At 35.1% G+C, this 22,476-nt stretch overlaps 1 protein-coding gene across 1 annotated transcript; it reads right to left on the bottom strand.

The window, feature by feature from the left end:
• Positions 1–3: 3 nt before the first annotated feature.
• Positions 4–9,366, bottom strand: LOC133327389 (transferrin-like; the record flags this gene model as incomplete). Its single annotated transcript, XM_061535949.1, has 4 exons — positions 9,273–9,366; positions 690–1,057; positions 321–623; positions 4–261 (listed from the first exon to the last, which is right to left on the bottom strand). Coding segments are annotated over exons 1-4 (1,023 nt in total), but the record flags the coding sequence as incomplete, so codon positions are not given.
• Between the last annotated feature and the right edge of the window lie 13,110 nt (positions 9,367–22,476).

Here is a 22,476-nt window from a genome sequence, read left to right as displayed (position 1 = left end):
GACATTATCCAACGGCACGATATCGACATGGAAATTTTCCAGCAGGCTAAGGAGGGCATTCTGCCAGCTATTCGGTGAGTCATGGTTCAGGCCGGTTACGATATTTTGTATCTGGGCGGCATGAGTGCGGCGGGCGGCAATAACCGGCCAGGGTTTGGCAACCCAAACGCAGGGTTTGGTGGAATTGATGGGCTGTAAATGACCCTCAGGACACAAGTAGCTGTACTCCGAGGGTTCTGCTTGCTTAGGGAGACCTGTGAGCTGCAAGGGAAGACCGTATTAAAAATATTTTCTCTTCTAAAAGAAAATCCACAACTTACCCCAAAATGACTGCGCACATCATCGAGCCTGGCCCAGGCCACATTACCCCCACCACTGGTGAGGCAATACAGAGCACCCCGCCTACCCCAATGTTTATCCCCAACATCACATCTATAAGAGTCGTAGCACATTTGACACAGGGAGGGGTATCTGTTCTTCAATTGGCGATCTTGTTTGGGATCGGGGACCCATGGACCAGCCTTGCAGCTGGGGCCAAAGAAATGGGCAGAAGAGCGAATACGATCCTCGGTAATTGAGATGTCGGGGTCACAGGATTTTGTGACCATGGCGGATTCAAAATACTGAAATAAAAAAATATAGTCCCTCATTAATTCCATTTCCGATTTTTAAATCCCGAACACACTCACATTAGCCAACACCTCAGTCCAATGACTGCCCAGGCCATAACCAGGATGACACAATTTGGCGCCTCGCAAATCATGTACCGTGTGAATTTCCGCTTCATTATCGACCACCGCCACAACTTCATATTCGAAGTGCGAACTATGCGATCTCAGCTCACTCGTGACTAAAATCTCTACACTGGCCCATCGGGCTGCCACTAAATCTTCCGAGGTTAACACACCAAAATGTGCCGTGCCTTTGTGGATTTTTCGAACACAATCTAAACGATCAACTCCCACCACACACTCCATATTTGTTTGGGCCTCCAGAATGGGACAGAATTTGGGAGTTTTGCGATAGGCACCACGGGACTCAACCACACAGACGCGTACTGGAAAAGAAAGAAAATAAAATTAGGAAAATAATCCTTCTGGTCATGCAGAATTTTTTTAGACAAATATGCCTCAGTGAGTCTGAAGACCTTAGGCAACTGACGGATTTTTTTCTATAGAAAAAGGTAGTCCTCAGGGGACCTGACGATTTTTTTCTAATTTATAAAAAATTGTCCTCAGGGAACTGAGGATTTTTTCTATAAAAAGTCTCCTTTGAGGAACTGACGATTTTTTCTATAGAAAAAATTGTCCTCAGTGACCTGATGAATTTTTTCTATAGAAAAAAGAGTCCTCAGGTTCCTGATGATTTTTTCTATAGAAAAAAGAGTCCTTATAGACTTGAAGAAAAAAGAGACTTCAGGGACCTAACGATTTTTCTATAGAAAAAAGAGTCTTCAGGGATCGGTCGATTTTTTTTTTCTATAGAAAAAAAGAGTCCTCATGTACCTGACGATTTTTTTCTATAGGAAAAAGAGTTCTCAGAGACCAGATGAACCTATAGAAAAAATAATTATTTTCGGGTTCTGAACTCAAAAATCATTGTATACGTTTATCTCGAAGTCAAATCGAAACATCTGTTCAATTATTTATGGTTGCGGTTACGGAACGTTTTAAACAATCTTTTCAGCTTACCGCTTAACAATTTATTTAAATTAATGCGGATTATTAATCATTGTTGCAATTGTTTTGTTAAATACTGGGTCATTGAATTATTCAGCACGTGGAGTCGGACTCCCCCACAAAATCTTGAACAGTCGCAGAAAAATAAAAAAATTAAGAAAAGTTTGTTTTGTAGAAAAGGTCCCTGAAAAATATTCTTTAATAAATCCACGCCTCAGTTGGCCCTTTAAAATATTCTTTAATAAATCCACGCCTCAGTTGGCCCTTGAAAAATATTCTTTAATAAATCCACGCCTCAGTTGGCCCTAAAAAATATTCTTTAATAAATCCACGCCTCAGTTGGCCCTAAAAAATATTCTTTAATAAATCCACGCCTCAGTTGGCCCTTTAAAAATATTCTTTAATAAATCCACGCCTCAGTTGGCCCTAAAAAATATTCTTTAATAAATCCACGCCTCAGTTGGCCCTTGAAAAATATTCTTTAATAAATCCACGCCTCAGTTGGCCCTAATAAATCCACGCCTCAGTTGGCCCTTGAAAAATATTCTTTAATAAATCCACGCCTCAGTTGGCCCTAAAAATATTCTTTAATAAATCCACGCCTCAGTTGGCCCTTTAAAAATATTCTTTAATAAATCCACGCCTCAGTTGGCCCTTTAAAAATATTCTTTAATAAATCCACGCCTCCGTTGGCCCTTTAAAAATATTCTTTAATAAATCCACGCCTCAGTTGGCCCTAAAAAATATTCTTTAATAAATCCACGCCTTAATAAATCCACGCCTCAGTTGGCCCTAAAAAATATTCTTTAATAAATCCACGCCTCCGTTGGCCCTTTAAAAATATTCTTTAATAAATCCACGCCTCAGTTGGCCCTTTAAAAATATTCTTTAATAAATCCACGCCTTCCGGAGATGCCTAAAAATATTCTTTAATAAATCCACGCCTTCCGGAGATGCCTAAAAATATTCTTTAATAAATCCACGCTTTCCGGAGATGCCTAAAAATAGTCTTTAAAAAATCCACGCCTTTTATAGATGCCTAAAATAGTCTTTAAAAAATCCACGCCTTTTATAGATGCCTAAAATAGTCTTTAAAAAAATCCACGCCTTTTATAGATGCCTAAAAATATTCTATTAAAAAATCCACGCCTTTTATAGATGCCCAAAAATAGTCTTTAAAAAATCCACGCCTTTTATAGATGCCTAAAAATAGTCTTTAAAAAATCCACGCGTTTTATAGATGCCTAAAAATAGTCTTTAAAAAATCCCCACCTTTCATAGATGCCTAAAAATATTCTTTAATAAATCCACGCCTTTCGGAGATGCCTAAAAATATTCTTTAATAAATCCAAGCCTTATATGGATGCCTAATAATATAAAATATATTAAAGATCCTTAGCAGATGTTTAAGCTGGCCTAGCAGCCACTGTGAACTTGTAATAAAATATGAAAAATCCCTCTATATTCAATTCGATGCTTCTGCAGTTCAAGGCCAATATCCAGCCGCAAATCATTGACGAAGTCATTCCAGCCTAAAAACCACAACATTTATTGAGGCTTTCGTCAAGGATGTTGCTTGCCATGACCACAAATGGAACCAGTTTTAGAAACCGGAGTCCAATGAGAATTTTTTCGAGGACATTTTAAAATGTCTTGATTCCGAATCCCGTTAATTGACAAGCATATTCACATATGGATATCAAAATTGTTTTGTATTTTTTTTTTTCAAACGCTTCATTGCAATTAATATCGACAACAATGATGTGTTAAACAAATACTTGTATACAATGTTTTTGTTATTGTTGTTATTATTATTTATATTTGTTGTAGTATGCTTCATTAGGAGACCTTCTTGCTGACTGAGGGGCAACAATGAAATTACAACCTAGAAACCCTCTAAAGATTAATGAATCTGTTGCGATTCCACATCAGCTTCATCAACATCGCATGTCGAGGAGGGGAGTTTCAAAAACAAGATTTGTTGTGTTTTTTTTTTATATTTTGGCCAAGCTATGACTTGTAAGACAAGTATAACTACATCCGAAAACAAAAATTATGCGAATTGGCCTTGAAGAATACGTCAACACGTTTTTGGAGAGCTTTTTAGTTAAGCAAGAGAGGGGGAGTGGCTTTGAATAGGGGGGATCTTCTTTAGTTTATTGCCGAAGTAAACGTAGACAGATGTGAGTCACTGCGACGTCACTGAACTATTATTTTTGTGACGTCGGACGAGGGGGATTTTGTGCATTATTTATAGGTAGCGGAATAACCAATAGGTTCGGAAATTACTTTTTGTTGTTATTTTTTTTATATTTTATTGTTAGGTGGTTAATTAAAAATTCAATTTACATAGAGATGATGATGATGTTATTCCATTTTGATGTTTATCTATTATTAGCAAACTAAAGTGACAAGATTATTATTAAGATAAAACACAGGCAAGTGATTTGAGTGATTGAAGGCCGTATTTGAAAAAAAAATTAAATAATTAAAAAATTATGACTGAATAGCATTTTTTGTGGATTTTTTTTTTTAAGTATTTTTGTTCTCGGGACTAAAGCAAAAATTAAAAAAAATATTTTTCGAAGAACCTACAAAAATTGAGAGTTTTTAAAATTGTCTAGGGTTTTATAAGACGTGGACATTTTAAAGAATAGTTTTTTCCAGGAATCTACCAAAATCGAGGATTCCAAAATTATGTTTTTGCAGATTTTTAAAAAATATTTTTCAAGGTTCCTATTTTTATAGACTTTTTTCGTTGGCCATAGTGCGATGATTTTTATATATTTGTCGTCAGGCCTATCCTGCAGATAGGTGGAAGAATATTTTTTCCAAGAACTACCATAAGGCGTGAATTTTTTAAACAATATATTTTCGGGGCCCTCCAAAAAAAGGACACATTTTAAACCAGTAAGGAAAGTAGTAAAGTCGGACGGGGCCGACTATATGATACCCTTCACCACTATGTGTATATTAAACAGAACAATTAACATGAAATTGGATGAAATAAAATATGTGATATTTATCTAAATGTGAATCTACCTAGATCTATCCATAAAATATGTAAATCGACTTCAAACAAATATAAATAGGTCATCCGTTGGGCTATGTCTGTACTTCTAGAAAACGCAACTTCGTAATTCTATGCTCAATTGTGTAAGTTGTGCAAAATTTGATGTCAATCTGACTAACTGAGGAGTTTGATGCCCAATTTACTTGAAATCGGACGAAAATATATATGGATGCTCTATCCAAATATTAAGCGATTTCAAACAAACATGTCACAGGTTAGGTTACAGTAATTTCAGAACGTTTTGTTCCGATCAGCCTATTGGTTCCTTGGTGCGTCAATTACTTAAAATCAATCTATAATAAAAGGGAGCTATATCTAAATCTGGACCGATTTTCACGAAACAAGGCAGACAGACATCACTCTATGCTCAATTCAGTACGTTATGCCAAATATCGTGCAAATCGAAAGATATATAGCGACTTTGGTGCACCATTTATATGAAATCGGACGAAACTATATATGGGAGCTATATCTAAATCTGGACCGATTTTCTCGAAACTTGGCAGACATCATTCTAGGCTCAATTCAATACGTTATGCCAAATTTAGTGCAAATCGAAGGATATATAGGGACTTTGGTGCACCATTTACATGAAATCGGACGAAACTACATATGTGAGCTATATCTAAATCTGGACCGATTTTCTCGAAACTTGGCAGACATCACTCTAGTCTTAATTCAATACGTTATGCAAAATTTCGTGCAAATCGAAAGATATATAGGGGCTTTGGGGCACCATTTACATGAAATCGGACGAAACTATATATGGGAGCTATATCTAAATCTGAACCGATTTTAATGAAACTCAGCACACATCATTCTAGGCCTAATTCTTTACGATGTGCCAAATTTCGTGCAATTCGGAAGATATATAGGGACTTTTTACATTAAATCGGACGAATATATATATGGGAGCTATATCTAAATCTGTACCGATTTTTCCCAATTTCAATAGGGTTCGTCCCTGGGCCAAATAAGTGACATATGCCAAATTTCATCCAAATCGGATCATAAATGCGACCTGTACTTTGTTCACAAAAATACATGGACGGACGGACAGACGGACGGACAGACGGACATGCGTAAATCGATTTCGAAAGTGATTCTATGCATATTCTCAAAAGGAACCATGTGTCTATCTCGTTTCCTTTTGCCTGTTACAAACATATGCACAAAGACATAATACCCTGTACCACAGTGTGGTGAAGGGTATAAAAATTCTTAACATTTTGGAAAAGAAAATATTGAAATTTTATACGGATTGAAGTAAAGCATACGTAATTTCCAAATTGATTAAGGGAAATAGCTATTTTGTCAAAAACCTAATGGTTTTGGTTAGGTTTCCGACGTTTCTGACGTATGTATTATACGTCGGAAATGTATGTAATTTACGTCACTGTTTCTGACGGACCATCTCTGGCGTGGATTTGTTAAAAATGTATTTCAGTGGCCTATATAAGGCGTGGATTTCAAAAAATATTTTTATGGGTATAAATAGGTCGTGGATTAAAACAAATATTCTTAATGGTCTAAATAGGGCGTGGATTTAAAAAATATAGTTTTTGGGCTTTATATAAGGGAGTGGCTTAAAAACATATTTTTATGGCGTGGATTTTTATACCCTTCACCACACAAAATTTTGCAACATTTGACCGATTGAGCAAAATTTTACATAGCGAATGCAATTGAGGAAAAAATTATGTGTCATAAGGTTTGTTTAAATCGCTTCAGATTTTGATATAATTCTTAGATATATTTTCGTTCGATTTTATGTAAATGGTGCACCGAAGGTCCTACGTTTGGTCGATTTACACAAAATTTAGCAGAGGGTATTAAAGTGAATATAGAGTGATAACTAAAAACAAATCGAGTATTCAACGGATGCTCATTTAGGTCCATGTGTTTATATATATGGTCCCCATACTTAATTTTACTCGATTTCATACAAATGGTACACCAAAGAATCCAAGTCTGCCCGTTTGACATGCAATTTTTCATTGATTTCAGAATGGTATGTGTATGGCGTTTTTATTAAATTGGTTCAAATATCTATGTAGATAGCACATTTAATTGCGCCCTATTCCATCTCAATGGTCCTCCAAATACTCTATGTCTGTTCTATCTACAGGATATTGTAGATATTAACCTCTCTTGTATGTACCCAAAGTGGTGAAGGGTATCATATAGTCGGCCCGTCCGACTTTTGAACTTTCTTTACTGGTTTTTTTTTATTTGCAGACAAGGGGAAAATCTAATGCCATGGTTTTTTTATAAATGGGGTTTGTTCGATTTTTTTAATTAAGTTCATTAACATTCAACCAATAAACAAATTGAGTGGAATGTGGTTCCTGCTAAATTAAAATTTGCAAATTTAGAAATATTCAAAATAAAAATTTAAATTTTATACCCACTTAGTCTATATAATTCAATCAATTTTGAAATGCAAATATGCCAAAACTTTTTGCAGATTCTAAACCGGCTTGAAGATGATGTCTGAAACTAACAAAAATCTATAAAACGGGTCACAAGATAATGTGACAGTAAAAATCTATTTCTAACTAATTAATTTTGAATGATTTGTCATCATTTATTTATAAATTTAATATAATTTTTTCCTGAAAAATACTTTAAAAAATTCTCACTGTGTGTGGTTGCATGGAAAATATTCTTTAAAAGATCCACAACGTTTTAGAAACCGTGTTTTTATACCCTTCACCACACTGTGGTACAGGGTATTATGTCTTTGTGCATATGTTTGTAACAGGCAAAAGGAAACGAGATAGACACATGGTTCCTTTTGAGAATATGCATAGAATCACTTTCTAAGTCGATTTATGCATGTCCGTCCGTCTGTCTGTGCATGTTAAATTGTAAACAAAGTACAGGTCGCATTTATGATCCGAATTGGATGAAATTTGGCATAGGTCACTTATTCGGCCCAAGGACGAACCCTATTGAAATTGGGAAAAATCGGTTCAGATCTAGATATAGCTCCCATATATATATTTAACCGATTTAATGTAAACGGTCCCTATATATCTTTCGATTTGCACGAAATTTGGTACAGCCTAATCGTTTAGGTCTAGAATGATGTCTGCCAAGTTTCGTGAAAATCGGTCCAGATTAAGATATAGCTTCCATATATAGTTTTGTCCGATTTCATGTAAATGGTGCCCCAAAGTCCCCATATGTCTTTCGATTTGCACGAAATTTGACATATCGTACTGAATTAAGCCTAGAGTGATGTCTGCCAAGTTTCGAGAAAATCGGTCCAGATTTCTATATAGCTCCCATATATAGTTTCGTCCGATTTCATGTAAATGGTGCCCCAAAGTCCCAATATATCTTTCGATTTGCACGAAATTTGGCATAACGTACTGAATTAGGTCCAGAATGATGTGTGTTAAATTTCCTGAAAATCGGTTCAGGTTTAGATATAGCTCCCATACATATTTTCGTCCGATTTTAGGTAAATATTGCACCAAAGTCCCTATATATCGTTAGATTTGCACGAAATTTGGCATAGCGTACGGAATTAAGTCTAGAACGATGTGTGTAAAATTTCGTGAAAATCGGTTCAGATTTAGATATAGCTCCCATATATATTTTCGTCCGATTTTAGGTAAATAGTGCATCAATGTCCCTATATATCCTTCGATTTGCACGAAATTTGGGATAGCGTACTGAATTATGTCTGGAACGATGTGTGTTAAATTTCGTGAAAATAGGTTCAGATTTAGATATAGCTCCCATATATATTTTCGTCCGATTTTATGTAAATGGTGCAACAATGTCCCTATATATCCTTCGATTTGCACGAAATTTGCTATGGCGTACTGAATTGAGTCTGGAATGATGTGTGCTGAGTTTCGTGAAAATCGGTTGAGATTTAGATATAGCTCCCATATATATATTCGCCCGATTTTAGGTAAATTATGCACCAAAGTTCCTATATCTCTTTCGAATTACACGAACTTTGACATAGCCTACTGAATTAAGTCATGAACGATGTGTGTTAAATTTCGTGAAAATCGGTTCAGATTTCGATATAGCTCCGATATATATTTTCGTCCGATTTTATGTAAAAGGTGCACCAAAGTCCCCATATATCATTCGATTTGCACGAAATTTGCTATAGCGTACTGAATTGAGTCTGGAATGATGGGTGCTGAGTTTCGTGAAAATCGGTTCAGATTTCGATATAGCTTCTATATCTTACAAAATTAAAAATTGAGTATCGGTTGCTGAATGACTTGTTTATGGATCCAATTTCATTTTACTGGTCCTTTAAAAATGCGACGAATATACCCAAAGTGCTGAAGGCTATCATATAGTCGGCCCCGTACGACTTTACTACTTTCCTTACGGATTTTAATTTAATTATTGATTTTGTTTTTAATATTTTATTTCAAAAATATTTTTTTTTAAATCGATGTAACTGCTTTACAAACAATGTTGCTGTTGACTATTTTCAATTTTTTTATCAGAAAAACAAATATTTAAAAAAAATCCCAACTTACATTTCCCATCATCGGGTATTTCCACAGCCTCTCCATGTGGTGGCTGCCACGATATTGATAACAGCAATAAAATATTAAATATTTTAAATCCCATGATAATTAATGGACAGAACTTAGCACTTTATCTAATTTTGACTTTTATCACTTTTCAATATTATTTAATTATTTTTTTTTTTATTTTTAATAACTTGTTTTCAAATATTCTTAAGCACGTCTTCTTCACTTAATTTTTTAACGATTAATATTTATGGATTTTTTTTTTATTTTTTTAATTGCAACCGGCTTGATGGTAATTATCAAAATTACTATCTCTCCCTCTCGAACGTAATGATATTATTTTTTTTTTTTCAAAATCGAATATTAATTTTTTATATTTTGAACCGCCATTGAACGTAATTACGATAATCAAGCCGTTGGTGCCGCTCGTTGTGATGCTCTTGAAAGTCGAGCTTCAACTGAATTTTATATTTCGACGGTTAACTGGCTGGTCAATGTTTACATATGACAGCGAGATTTTCTGTTGCTGGTGCTGCTGCTGCTGGGCGAGCTTGGATGTGAAACGCCACTTCGAATAAGACAACAACAACAAACAAACAAATATAAATATAACAACAAAAATAACAACCACCTAAACGCAATCTTATATTCTCAGCTCGAAAAAAAGGGAACTACATTTTTTTGCAGTTTTATTGAGAAGTTGAAGAAAATAACGCAGCAAAAAAATAGGGTGGCCAAGTAGGGGTCCAAGGGGGCTGGATTTAAACAAAATTTTATTATTCGAGTGCTGATGGGCGTGGATTTTTATACCCTTCACCACACTGTGGTACAGGGTATTATGTCTTTGTGCATATGTTTGTAACAGGCAAAAATAATCGAGATAGACCCATGGTTCCTTTTGAGAATATGCATAGAATCACTTTCTGAGTCGATTTACGCATGTCCGTCTGTCCGTCCGTCCGTCCGTCTGTCCATGTTAAATTGTAAACAAAGTACAGGTCGCATTTATGATCCGAATTGGATGAAATTTGGCATAGGTCACTTATTTGGCCCAAGGACGAACCCTATTGAAATTGGGAAAAATCTGTTCAGATTTAGATATAGCTCCCATATATATATTTAACCGATTTAATGTAAACAGTCCCTATATAACTTTCGATTTGCACGAAATTTAGTACAGCCTAATCATTTAGGTCTAGAATGATGTCTGCCAAGTTTCGTGAAAATCGGTCCAGATTTAGATATAGCTCCTATATATAGTTTCGTCCGATTTCATGTAAATGGTGCCCCAAAGTCCCTATATATCTTTTGATTTGCACGAAATTTGGCATAACGTACTGAATTAAGCCTAGAGTGATGTCTGCCAAGTTTCGTGAAAATCGGTCCAGATTTAGATATAGCTCCCATATATAGTTTCGTCCGATTTCATGTAAATGGTGCCCCAAAGTCTCTATATATCTTTCGATTTGCACGAAATTTGGCATAAAGTACTGAATTGAGTCTAGAATGGTGTCTGCCCAGTTTCAAGAAAATCGGTCCAGATTTAGATATAGCTCCCATATATAGTTTCGTCCGATTTCATGTAAATGGTGCCCCAAAGTCCCTATATATCCTTCGATTTGCACGAAATTTGGCATAACGTACTTAATCGGGCCTAGAATGATGTCTGCCAAGTTTCATGAAAATCGGTCCCGATTTAGATATAGCTCACATATATAGTTTCGTCCGATTTAATGTAAATGGGGCCCCAAAGTCCCTATATATCTTTCGATTAGCACGAAATTTGGTACAGCCTAATCATTTAGGTCTAGAATGATGTCTGCCAAGCTCCGTGAAAATCGGTCAAGATTTAGATATAGCTACCATATATAGTTTCGTCCGATTTCATGTAAATTGTGACCAAAATCCATATATATCTTTCGATTTGCACGAAATTTGGCATAACGTACTGAATTGAGCCTAGAGTTATGTCTGCCCAGTTTCGTGAAAATCAGTCCAGATTTAGATATAGCTCCCATATATAGTTTCGTCCGATTTCATGTAAATTGTGCACCAACATCCATATATATCTTTCGATTTGCCCGAAATTTTGCACAACGTACTGAATTGAGCCTAGAGTGATGTCTGCCAAGTTTCGATAAAATCGGTCCATATTTCTATATAGCTCCCACATATAGTTTCGTCCGATTTCATGTAAATGGTTCACCAAAGTCGCTATATATCTTTCGATTTGCACGAAATTTGGCATAACGTACTGAATTGAGCCTAGAGTGATGTCTTCGTTGTTTCGTGAAAATCGGTCCAGATTTAGATATAGCTCCTTTTTATTATAGATTGATTTTAAGTAATTGACGCACCAAGAACCAATAGGAACAAAACGTTCTGAAATTAGTCTAACATTCTGTCACAAGTTTGTTTGAAATCGCTTAATATTTGAATAGAGCTTCCATATATATTTTCGCCCGATTTCAAGTAAATTGGGCATCAAACTCCTCATGTTAGTCAGTTTGACATCAAATTTTGCACAACGTACAAAATAGAGCATAGAATTATGTAGTTGCGTTTTCTAGAAGTACAGACATAGCCCAACGGATGACCCATTTATATTTATTTGAAGTCGATTTACATACTTTATGGATAGATCTACGTAGATTAACATTTAGATAAATATCACATATTTTATTTCATCCAATTTCATGTTAATAGTCCTGTTTAATGTACCCATAGTGGTGAAGGGTATCCTAGAGTCGGCCCCGTCCGACTTTACTACTTTCCTTACTGGTTTAGAAATATTTTTTTGAGAACCTAAACAAGGCGTTGATTTTAATACCCTGCACCACACTGTGGTACAGGGTATTATGTCTTTGTGCATATGTTTGTAACAGGCAAAAGGAAACGAGATAGAGACATAGTTCCTTTTGAGAATATGCATAGAATCACTTTCTGAGTCGATTTATGCATGTCCGTCCGTCCGTCTGTCCATGTTAAATTGTAAACAAAGTACACGTCGCATTTTCGATTCGAATTTTATGAAATTTGACACAGCTCATTTATTTGGCCCAAGGACGAACCCTATTGAAATTGGGAAAAATTGGATCAGCTTTAGATATAGCTCCCATATATATTTTCGTCCGATTTTAGGTAAATAGTGCACCAAAGTCCCTATATTTACCTCGATTTGCACGAAATTTTGCATAGCGTACTGAAATAAGTCTAGAACGATGTGTGTTAAATTTCGTGGAAATCGGTTCAGATTTAGATATAGCTCCAATATATATTTTCGTCCGATTTTAGGTAAATAGCGCACTAAAGTCCCTATATATCCTTCGATTTGCACGAAATTCGGCATAGCGTAATGAATTAGGTCTAGAATGGTGTGTTTTGAGTTTCCTGAAAATTGGTCCAGATTTAGATATAGCTCACATTTATATTTTCGTCCGATTTAATGTAAATGGTGTACGAAAGTCCCTATATATCTTTCGATTTGCACGAAATTTGGCACAGCGTAATGAATTAAGCCTAGAACAAAGTGTGCTAAGTTTTGTGCAGATCGGTTCAGATTTAGATATAGCTCCCATATATATTTTCGTCCGATTATCGGTAAATGGTGTACCAAAGTCCCTTTACATCTTCCGATTTGCACGAAATTTGGCATAGCGTATTGAATAAGGCCAAGAATAATGTGTATTAAGTTTCGAGAAAATCGGTTCAGATTTCGATATAGCTCCCATATGTATTTTCGTCCGATTTAAGGTAAATGGGGCACCAAAGTCCCTATATATCTTTCGATTTGCACGAAATTTGGCATAGCGTATTGAATAAGGTCAAGAATAATGTGTATTAAGTTTCGATAAAATCGGTTCAGATTTCTGTATAACTCTCATATATATTTTCGTCCGATTTAAGGTAAATGGGGCACCAAAGTCCTTATATATATTTCGATTCGTACGAAATTTGGGACAGCGTAATGAATTAAGCCTAGAATGATGTGTGTTAAATTTCATGAAAATCGGTTCGGATTTAGATATAGCTCCCATATATAATTTCGTCCGATTTCAGGTAAATTGTGAACCAAAGTCCCTATGTATCTTTCAATTTGCACGAAATTTTGCATAGCGTACTGAATTATGTCTAGAATGATGTGTGTTAAGTTTCCTGAAAATCGGTTCAGATTTCCCATATATATTTCGTACGATTTTAGGTAAATAGCGCACTAAAGTCCCTATTTATCCTTCGATTTGCACGAAATTCGGCATAGCGTACTAAATTAAGTCTAGAAATTTGTTTGTTAAATTTCTCGAAAATCGGTCCAGACTTAGATATAGCTCCCATATATATCTTCGTCCAATTTTTGATAAATAGTGCACCAAAGGCTCTCTATATCCTTCGATTTGCACGAAATTCGGCATGGCGCATTGAATTAAATCTGAAATGATGTGTGCTAAGTTTAGTGAAAATCGGTTCAGATTTAGATATAGCTTCATATTAAGGGACCTCTGAGAAGGGTGTATTTTTTTTTTAAACATTTGTCGGGGACAAAAAGCGTGTTTTTTTATTTTTTTCCTGAAATGGCAACCCTCATTCTTCTCTATTTAAGAATATTGACTCAACAATGCATTTCGTATAATATTGATAATTAACGTTCAGTTCGAGTAAATCAAGTCCATGATAACAATATTGTAAAGACTATATTTTTGTTTCTGTTCTTTTTGTTGTTGTTGTTGTTGCTATTTTTTTAACATCATCATCACAAGGCAATCAGATAATCTGAAACTAAGTTTTATATTCAAAACACGTTGACAGATACGCTTTTGTTTTTGTGAATTTTAGTAAGAAGTTGAAATAATAAAAAAAATAAACTGAACTGCAGTGCAGTGGTGGGAACTTGTTCAGCTTCAAAAGAGTGCTTACCGGTTTTGACATGGCGTGAAGAAAAAAATCTGACACATGCTTACGATTTGCTAGTTAACAAAATTAAAATGAGGTATTAAAATTAGGCTTTATTTATATCCAACTAAAAGCTTTGAATGGTTTTCGGAATTAGAAAATTTTCAAAAAAATAATTAAATGGTTATTATTTCGTATCTTTGGATCAGTTGAGATATTTTATGGTATTGTTAAAAAACCATAATTTAATTTTTTAGTAACGCCTTTTTAAATTTGAAAGGTAATTTAGCGTGGTTCGAATACCCCGTCGTGTGGCTTACAACCTTTCATAATGTTTTTATTACTTTTCTGTTAACAATTAAGGTCATGTGCCACACAAAAAAAAACACACACACACAAAAATGGGTCATTAAATTTGTTAAAAATTAAAAAAAAAATTACAAAAAATTGATTGATGTTTAATTCGTTTGTCAATTGTTTTAATTAATTATTTTTTCTTATATATAAAATTAAAAATAAAAAATATATGACCCTTAAAAACATTAATAAAAAATCCACGCCTTGTGTAGATCTTTGAAAAAATATTTTCTAAAAATCCACGCCGCGTAGAGCCTTGAAAATAAAAACCTTTAAACCAATAAGGAAAGTAGTAAAGTCGGACTGGGCGGACTATATAATACCCTTCACCACTTTGGATATATTCTACATTCGATTTTCCCGAAACTTACCACACCTCATTCTAGACACAATTCAGAACGCTATGCCAAATTTCGTGGAAATCAAAGGAAATGTAGGGACTTTGGTGCATCATTTACCTTAAATTGGCCGAAAAAATATATGGGAGCTATATTCTGAATCTGAACCGATTTTCACGAAACTTATGACAAACCAATGACAAATTTCGTGCAAATCGAAAGATATATAGGGACTTTGGTGCACCATTTACATTAAATCGGACGAAAATATATATGGGAGCTATATCGAAATCTGAATCGATTTTCACGGAACTTAACACATATCATTCTCGGCCTAATTTAGTACCCAATGACAAATTTCGTGCAAATCGAAGGATATAGAGGAACTTTGGTGCACCATTTACGTAAAATCGGACGAAAATCTATTTGGGAGCTATATCTAAATCTGAACCGATTTTCACGAAACTTTACACACACAATTCTAGGCTTAATTCAGTATGCTGTGCCAAATTTCGTGCAAATCGAAAGATATATAGAGGCCTTCTTGCACCAACTACGTAAAATCGGCCGAAAATATATATGGGAGCTATATTCTGAATCTGAACCGATTTTCACGAAACTTAAAACACATCACTCTAGACTCAATTCAGTACGCTATGCCAAATTTCGTGCAAATCGCAGGATATATAAGAACTTTGGTGCACCATTTACCTTAAATCGGACAAAAATATATATTGGAGATATATCGAAATCTGATACGATTTTCACAAAACTTAGCACACATCATTCTAGGCTCAATTCAGTAAGCTATGCCAAATTTCGTGCAAATCGAAAGATATATAGGTGCCTTGGTGCACCATTTACCTGAAATCGGCCGAAAATATATATGGGAGCTATATCGAAATCTGAACCGATTTCCCCGAAACTTACCACACATCCTTCTAGACACAGTTCAGTAAGCTATGCCAAATTTCGTGCAAATCAAAGAAAAGTTAGGGGCTTATGTAAATAAAATCGGCCGAAAATATATATAGGAGTTATATCTAAATCTGAACCGATTTTTCCTAATTTCAATAGGGTTCATCTTTGGGCCAAATAAGTAAGATGTGCTAAATTTCATGCAATTCGAATCATAATTTTCATCCAATTCGAATCATTGTTATTTAACAGACAGACGGACATGCATAAATCGACTTAGAAAGTGATTCTATGCATATTCTCAAAAGGAACCCTGTGTCTATCTCGTTTCCTTTTGCCTCTTACAAACATATGCACAAATACATAATACCCTGTACCACAGTGTGGTAAAGGGTATAAAAAACCACGCCTTATAGGCAGAACTTTTAAATTATTTAAAAAAAATCCTCGACTTGCGTGTGTCCCTTTAAAATATTTTTAAAACGCACGTCTTGTATAGATCCCTTAAAAATATTTTTAAAAATATATTAAAACCAGTGAGCGGAGCAATATAGTCGCACGGGGCCGACCATACGATACCCCACACAACTACCACAGAACTCTAACATTCTGCGGATGCTTATTCCGAGCCTGGGTAATATTTCCTGCCCGATTAGAGGTCTACAACACCTCTTCCTTACACTGACATATTTTCCGAATATTACCAATATTCAGTACAGCTCTTGTAATTACTTGGCCTTGTAGGCATAACTTTTAAATTATTTTTAAAAATCCACGACTTCTGTGTGTCCCTTTAAAATATTTTTAAAACGCACGCCTTGTATAGGTCCCTTAAAAAATATTTTAAAACCAGTGAGCGGAGCAGTAAAGTCGCTCGGGGCCGACCATACGATACCCTACACAACTACCACAGAACTCTATCTGTCTGCGAATTTTTTACTTTGAGCCTGGGTAATATTTCTTGCCCGATTAGAGGTCTACAACACCTCTTCCTTACACGGACATATTTTCCGAATATCACCAATATTCTGTACAGCTCTTGTAATTACTTGTCCATATTCCCTTCACCGTGGATTGTGTTGTGATGTTCGGCTTATGCCATATAGATGAATCGAAAAAAAAAAACACAAAAAAATAGTTTTCGGTCCACACAAAAAAATTGTTTTCGGTCCACTTCATCACAAAATTATTATCTGATTATCACCGAAAATTATAGGCGTTGTCCTTGACCATAACTGGAACTTCATGGAACATGTTAAAGCGATCAGGGCTATATTTCCGCCCTCTAGTGTGGTAAAGGGTTATTAAATAATATCGGAATACATAAGCACCTGTAAATATTTACGTATAACTCCTACATCTGAGTACATAGGACCATATAATTGGTATCAATTTAAAGGTCAACCACTGCCCTTGGATATACCAACAACTTTTCGGCTCTATGTCCATCAGGGATAAATCTATACGCTATAGAATACAAATTTTGTAAATTTTCACACAAAAGTTAGGGTCCATTTGAGCCGCTAAATATTGACCGATCCGTATCAAAACAGGCATGCTTATTCTTTGGCCCAATCCCCTTCTCTATGTAAAAATTCACGATGTTTGGGTTATAATTGCGGCCTCTAGAGCGACCAGAAAACCGATAAAAATTGAGTACTTGGTCCATTTCATCCCCATAGATATTAACCGATCTTGATCAAAAACAATAGGGGTCTTCATTGGCCAGAACCCATCCTACATGCAAAATTTTGTGAAGATTGGTCCATAACGGTGACCTGTATTGTGTTTAAAAAATATAATGGACAGACGGAAGGACGGACACACATATCTAAATCGACTCAGCTAGTCGAGATATGACGATCGGTATACTTAAAGATGGGTCTAGCTCCAATTTTTATACCCTTCACCACACTGTGGTACAGGGTATTATGTCTTTGTGCATATGTTTGTAACAGGCAAAAGGAATCGAGATAGACCCATGGTTCCTTTTGAGAATATGCATAGAATCACTTTCTGAGTCGATTTATGCATGTCCGTCTGTCTGTCCGTCTGTTGATGTTATATGTTATCCGATTTGGATAAAATTTGGCACAGCTCACTTATTTGGCCCAAGGACGAACCTTATTGAAATTGGGAAAAATCGGTCCAGATTTAGATATAGCTCCCATATATATTTTCGCCCGATTTAAGGTAAATTGTGTACCAAAGTCCCTATATATCCGATTTCGTGGAAATCGGTTCAGATTTAGATATAGCTCCCATATATAGTTTCGTCCGATTTTAGGTAAATGGTGCACCAAAGTCCCTGAAAATTATTTGATTTGCATAAATTTTTACATAGTGTGTTGAATTAAGTCTAGAATGACGTGTGCTAAGTTTCGTGAAAATCTCTTCAGATTTAGATATAGCTCCCATATATAGTTTCGGCCGATTTTAGGTAAATGGTACACCAAAGTCCCTATATATCTTTCGATTTGCACGAAATTTGGTATAGCCTACTGAATTGGGTCTAGAATGATGTGTGCGAAGTTTCATGAAAATTGGTTCAGATTTAGATATAGCTCCCATATATAGTTTCGGCCGATTTTAGGTAAATGGTGCACCAAAGTCCCTGAAAATCATTGGATTTGCACGAATTTTGGCATAGCGTATTGAATTAAGTCTAGAATGACGTGTGCTAAGTTTCGTGAAAATCGGTTTAGATTTAGATATAGCTCCCAAATATAGTTTCTCCCGATTTTAGGTAAATGGTGCACCAAAGTTCCTGCAAATCTTTTGATTGGAAAGAATTTTGGCATAGCGTACTAAATTAAGTCTAGAAGGATGTATACACCTCCTATATAGATTTTCGTCCGGTTTTAAGAAAATTATGCACTAAAGATCCATGACCGATTGATACAACGTACTGAAGTTAATTTAAATTAATCTCTGGCAGGTTTGCTTGAAATCGATAGTTTCCATATAAAATTTCGACTTATTTATGTTAATTGTACACCAAATAATCAATGGGTGTCTGATTGAGATAAAATTTTGAACAGTGCAGCGACATCTTTTTGGATACATATGTAGAACATACCCAAAGTGGTGAAGGGTATCATATAGTCGGCCCAGTCCGACTTTGCTACTTTCCTTACTGGTTTTATCTGTTTTTATGTGCACAACTTTGTACACAGTACGTGCAATATTTCACATATTCTTGTCAAAATCAACAACAACAACAAAAGATGAATTTATTACATCAAAATGGAAATAAAAAATATCGTCAGAATTATTGCATAAAAATTGCTATCAAGGGGTTCGTGACCCGGCAGCTCAATTCAAAATTACATATTATTATTTTTTTTTTTTATTTATAATTATTTTAATTCCCAAATTTTACCCACCACTGTGTAATCAACCAGACACTCTTATCTCCAATTGCCAAGAACCGGCGATTCGAACTCGAAGAAAGTCAAACAGTTTTGTGTTGTGGTGCATTTGATTGCAAATCAATATCAGACAACCAACCAACCCTCCTACCCACCTTTTTCAATGGCAGTCAAGCAACAACAACGCCTTAGGCAACAACAACTTGTTGTCTGCATCTCCGTCTCCGTATCTACATCACAGTGAGTTCTGAAATCTAAAAATATAATTAGCAAGTTTAGTTGTGTTCTGTGTTAATAAATTTCTTCGTAAATTCTCTTTATTGACATTAACAAATTATGTCAATAAATAAATTTTGAAAAATATTCAAAATCCAAAGAAAAAAGAACCTCAAAATATGTACATATGTAAGTGTGTGTGTTGGTGTTTCAAACATTAATGGAATTTCCAAAAAAAATTGCACCTTTCCGAACAAATTTAACATGAATACTTCGCAAGGGGTAATCCCCAGTTCGGTGGAAACAGAAAAAAAATTACCAACATGTTTTAAAGATTTTTACGCGTATCCGTTATTTTTCAAAAAAACGTCAGCAAAAAAATCACACATTGAAATATTCAAAGAACGAGTAAACTGGTTTAACGACAAAAGTGATGGCAACTTAAAATTAAATTAAAAACGTCAACTGAAAACAAAGTGAATTTTTAACAAGTGAAAAAGCCTTAAGTTCGGCCGGGCCGAACTTTGGATACCCTCCACCATAGATATACTGACAGGTACTAGAAATGAGAATATAGGGAACATACCAAAAAGTGGACCTATACCGACATGTCTAAAAACGGATTATGTAAACCATAATACAAATTTCAGAAATTTTTAATTAATAATTCAAATTCGAAGATGGCGAATATCTGTCCACTCCTTCTGAAACCTCCACACAGCGGCTAGGTCTAAAAGCGGCTATAGTTCATTATCGAAGCTTACGTTCTAATTTGTTATCTCGCTATCCTCCGCAAGTGAAATGATTACAATAGAGTCTTAGAACCAAACTCAAAACGCGGAACAAATCAGATAACTATTTTAATATAAAAAGGGGGTTATATGGGGACTACCCCAAAAAGGGGGCGAATATTAATAATTTTTGGTAGGGAGATTTATATGGGGGATATCCGAAAAAATTGACCTATATTTATAATTTTTTGTGGAGAGATTTGGAACCTATTCAGAACTCAATGTACCAAATTTCAGCGTATTCGGTAGAAAAACGCGCTCAAGAACCCCAAAATATCGAAAATTGGGGGGGTACCCTTATATGGGGGATATCCGAAAAAAATTAACCTATATTTATAATTTTATGTGGAGAGATTTGGTACCTATTAAGAACTCGAAATACTAAATTACAGCCAATTCGGTGGAAAAATATGATCAAAACCCCCCAAAATACTTAAAATTTAAGAGGTACCGTTATATGGGGGGGGGGGGTATTCGGTTGAAAAATGCGCCCAAGAACCCCAAAATAAATTTCGTGAAAATCGGTTCAGATTTCGAAATAGCTCCCATATATATGTTCGCCCGAAATGAATGTAAATGGTGCATCATACTACCTATATATCCTTCGATTTGCACGAAATTTGGCCTACCCTTATGAATTAGGTCTGGAATGATGTGTGTTAAGTTTCGAGAAAATCGGTTCAGATTTAGATATAGCTCCCATACATATTTTCGTCCGATTTTTATGTAAATGGTACATCAAAGTGCCTATAAATCCTTCGATTTGCACGAAATTTGACACAGCGTACTGAATTATGTCTAGAATGATGTGTGTTAAATTTCATGAAAATCGGTTCAGATTTAGATATAGCTCCCAAATATATTTTCGTCCGATTTAAGGTAAATGGTGCACCAAAGGCTCTATATATCTACATAAAACTCGATTTGCACGAAATTTGGCACAGCGTCCTGAATTAACTCTAGAATGATGTGTGCAATCGGTTCATATTTAGATACAGCTTCAGTTTGAGGCAAAATTTTGCACTGCGTACTAGATTAGGTCCAGTTTGATGTACGTGAAGTTTTGATGAAATCGGTTAAATTTTATATATATTTCTCCCATATATGGTTTTTCCGATTATATGCAAGTGTGGCACCAAACTCCCAATATTTGTCCGATTGAGACAAAATTTTGCACAGCCTACAAAATTTGGTCCGGTTTGATATGTATGAAGTTTTATTGAAATCGGTTCAGATTTAGATATAGTTCCCATATATAGTTTCGTCCGATTTTAGGTAAATTGTGCATCAAACTTTCAATTTTTATTTCTATTGAGACAAAATTTTGCAGAGCGTATTAAAATAGGTCCACATTGATGTATACGAAGTTTTGTGAAAATCTGTTTAGAGTTGGATATAGCTTCCCGATACCGATTTTTTGATAAATGGTGCACCAAACTCTCAAGGATTTGTCCGATTAATACAAAATTTGGCACAGCGTATTGAGATAGGTCCATATTAATGTATACGACGTTTTGTGAAAATCGGTTCAGATTTAGATAGAGCTCCCATAAAGTTTCCTCCAGTTCTTGGTAACAGGTGCACCGAGAAGACTACATCTGTTTCAGGATACCAAACGATATATGCCACGATTGCTCAATAAGGTCCCGATTGGCATATAGCACCACATACCTTATTTTGCTCTATTTCATACAAATTGTACACAAAAGAATCCGATTGACATACAATTTTTCATAGATTTCAAAATGGTATGGATTCTTAATTGGTTCAAATATCTATGTAGATCACACATTTAGTTTCACCCCATTCCATTTCAACGGTCCTCTAAAGATTATATGTATGTTCTATCTACAAGACATTGTATATATTAGCATCTCTTGTATGTATCCAAAGTGGTGAAGGGTATCATATAGTTGGCTCCGTCCGACTTTTGAACTTTCCTTACTGGTTTAAAAATGTTTTTTTAAGGTTCGTCTATAAGGCGTGGCGTTTTTAAAAATATTTTTTAAGGTCTGCCTATGTTTTGCCTGAAAAAAAATCACTAAATTAGCATTACTTAGTGGGAATTTAAAACAATTAATTTACCTGTGCATACATTGTTCGTTTGTTTTTTTTTTCAGACAATGTTCTTTTTTTTTAATATCAATTAATCTGTATTGTAATGGCACGCGATTTTTTTCTATATTATATATGTCGATATCTCGTTTGTGAAATCTTATCGGAACACATGTGTTTCGGGGAGTGAGAAAATTAAAAAAAAATTGTACTATGCTATTAAATAATGGAAATGCTTTCCATTGTTTAACAAACGGGAAAATGAAAGGTGTTT

This window comes from Musca vetustissima, unplaced genomic scaffold (assembly GCF_032173495.1).
Source record: "Musca vetustissima isolate MV318-11 ecotype Yass unplaced genomic scaffold, APGP_CSIRO_Mvet_v1 utg140656, whole genome shotgun sequence".
Lineage (NCBI taxonomy): Eukaryota > Metazoa > Arthropoda > Insecta > Diptera > Muscidae > Musca > Musca vetustissima.
Note: the sequence above shows the minus strand (reverse complement) of the source record. Positions and strands in the feature narration are given on the sequence as shown.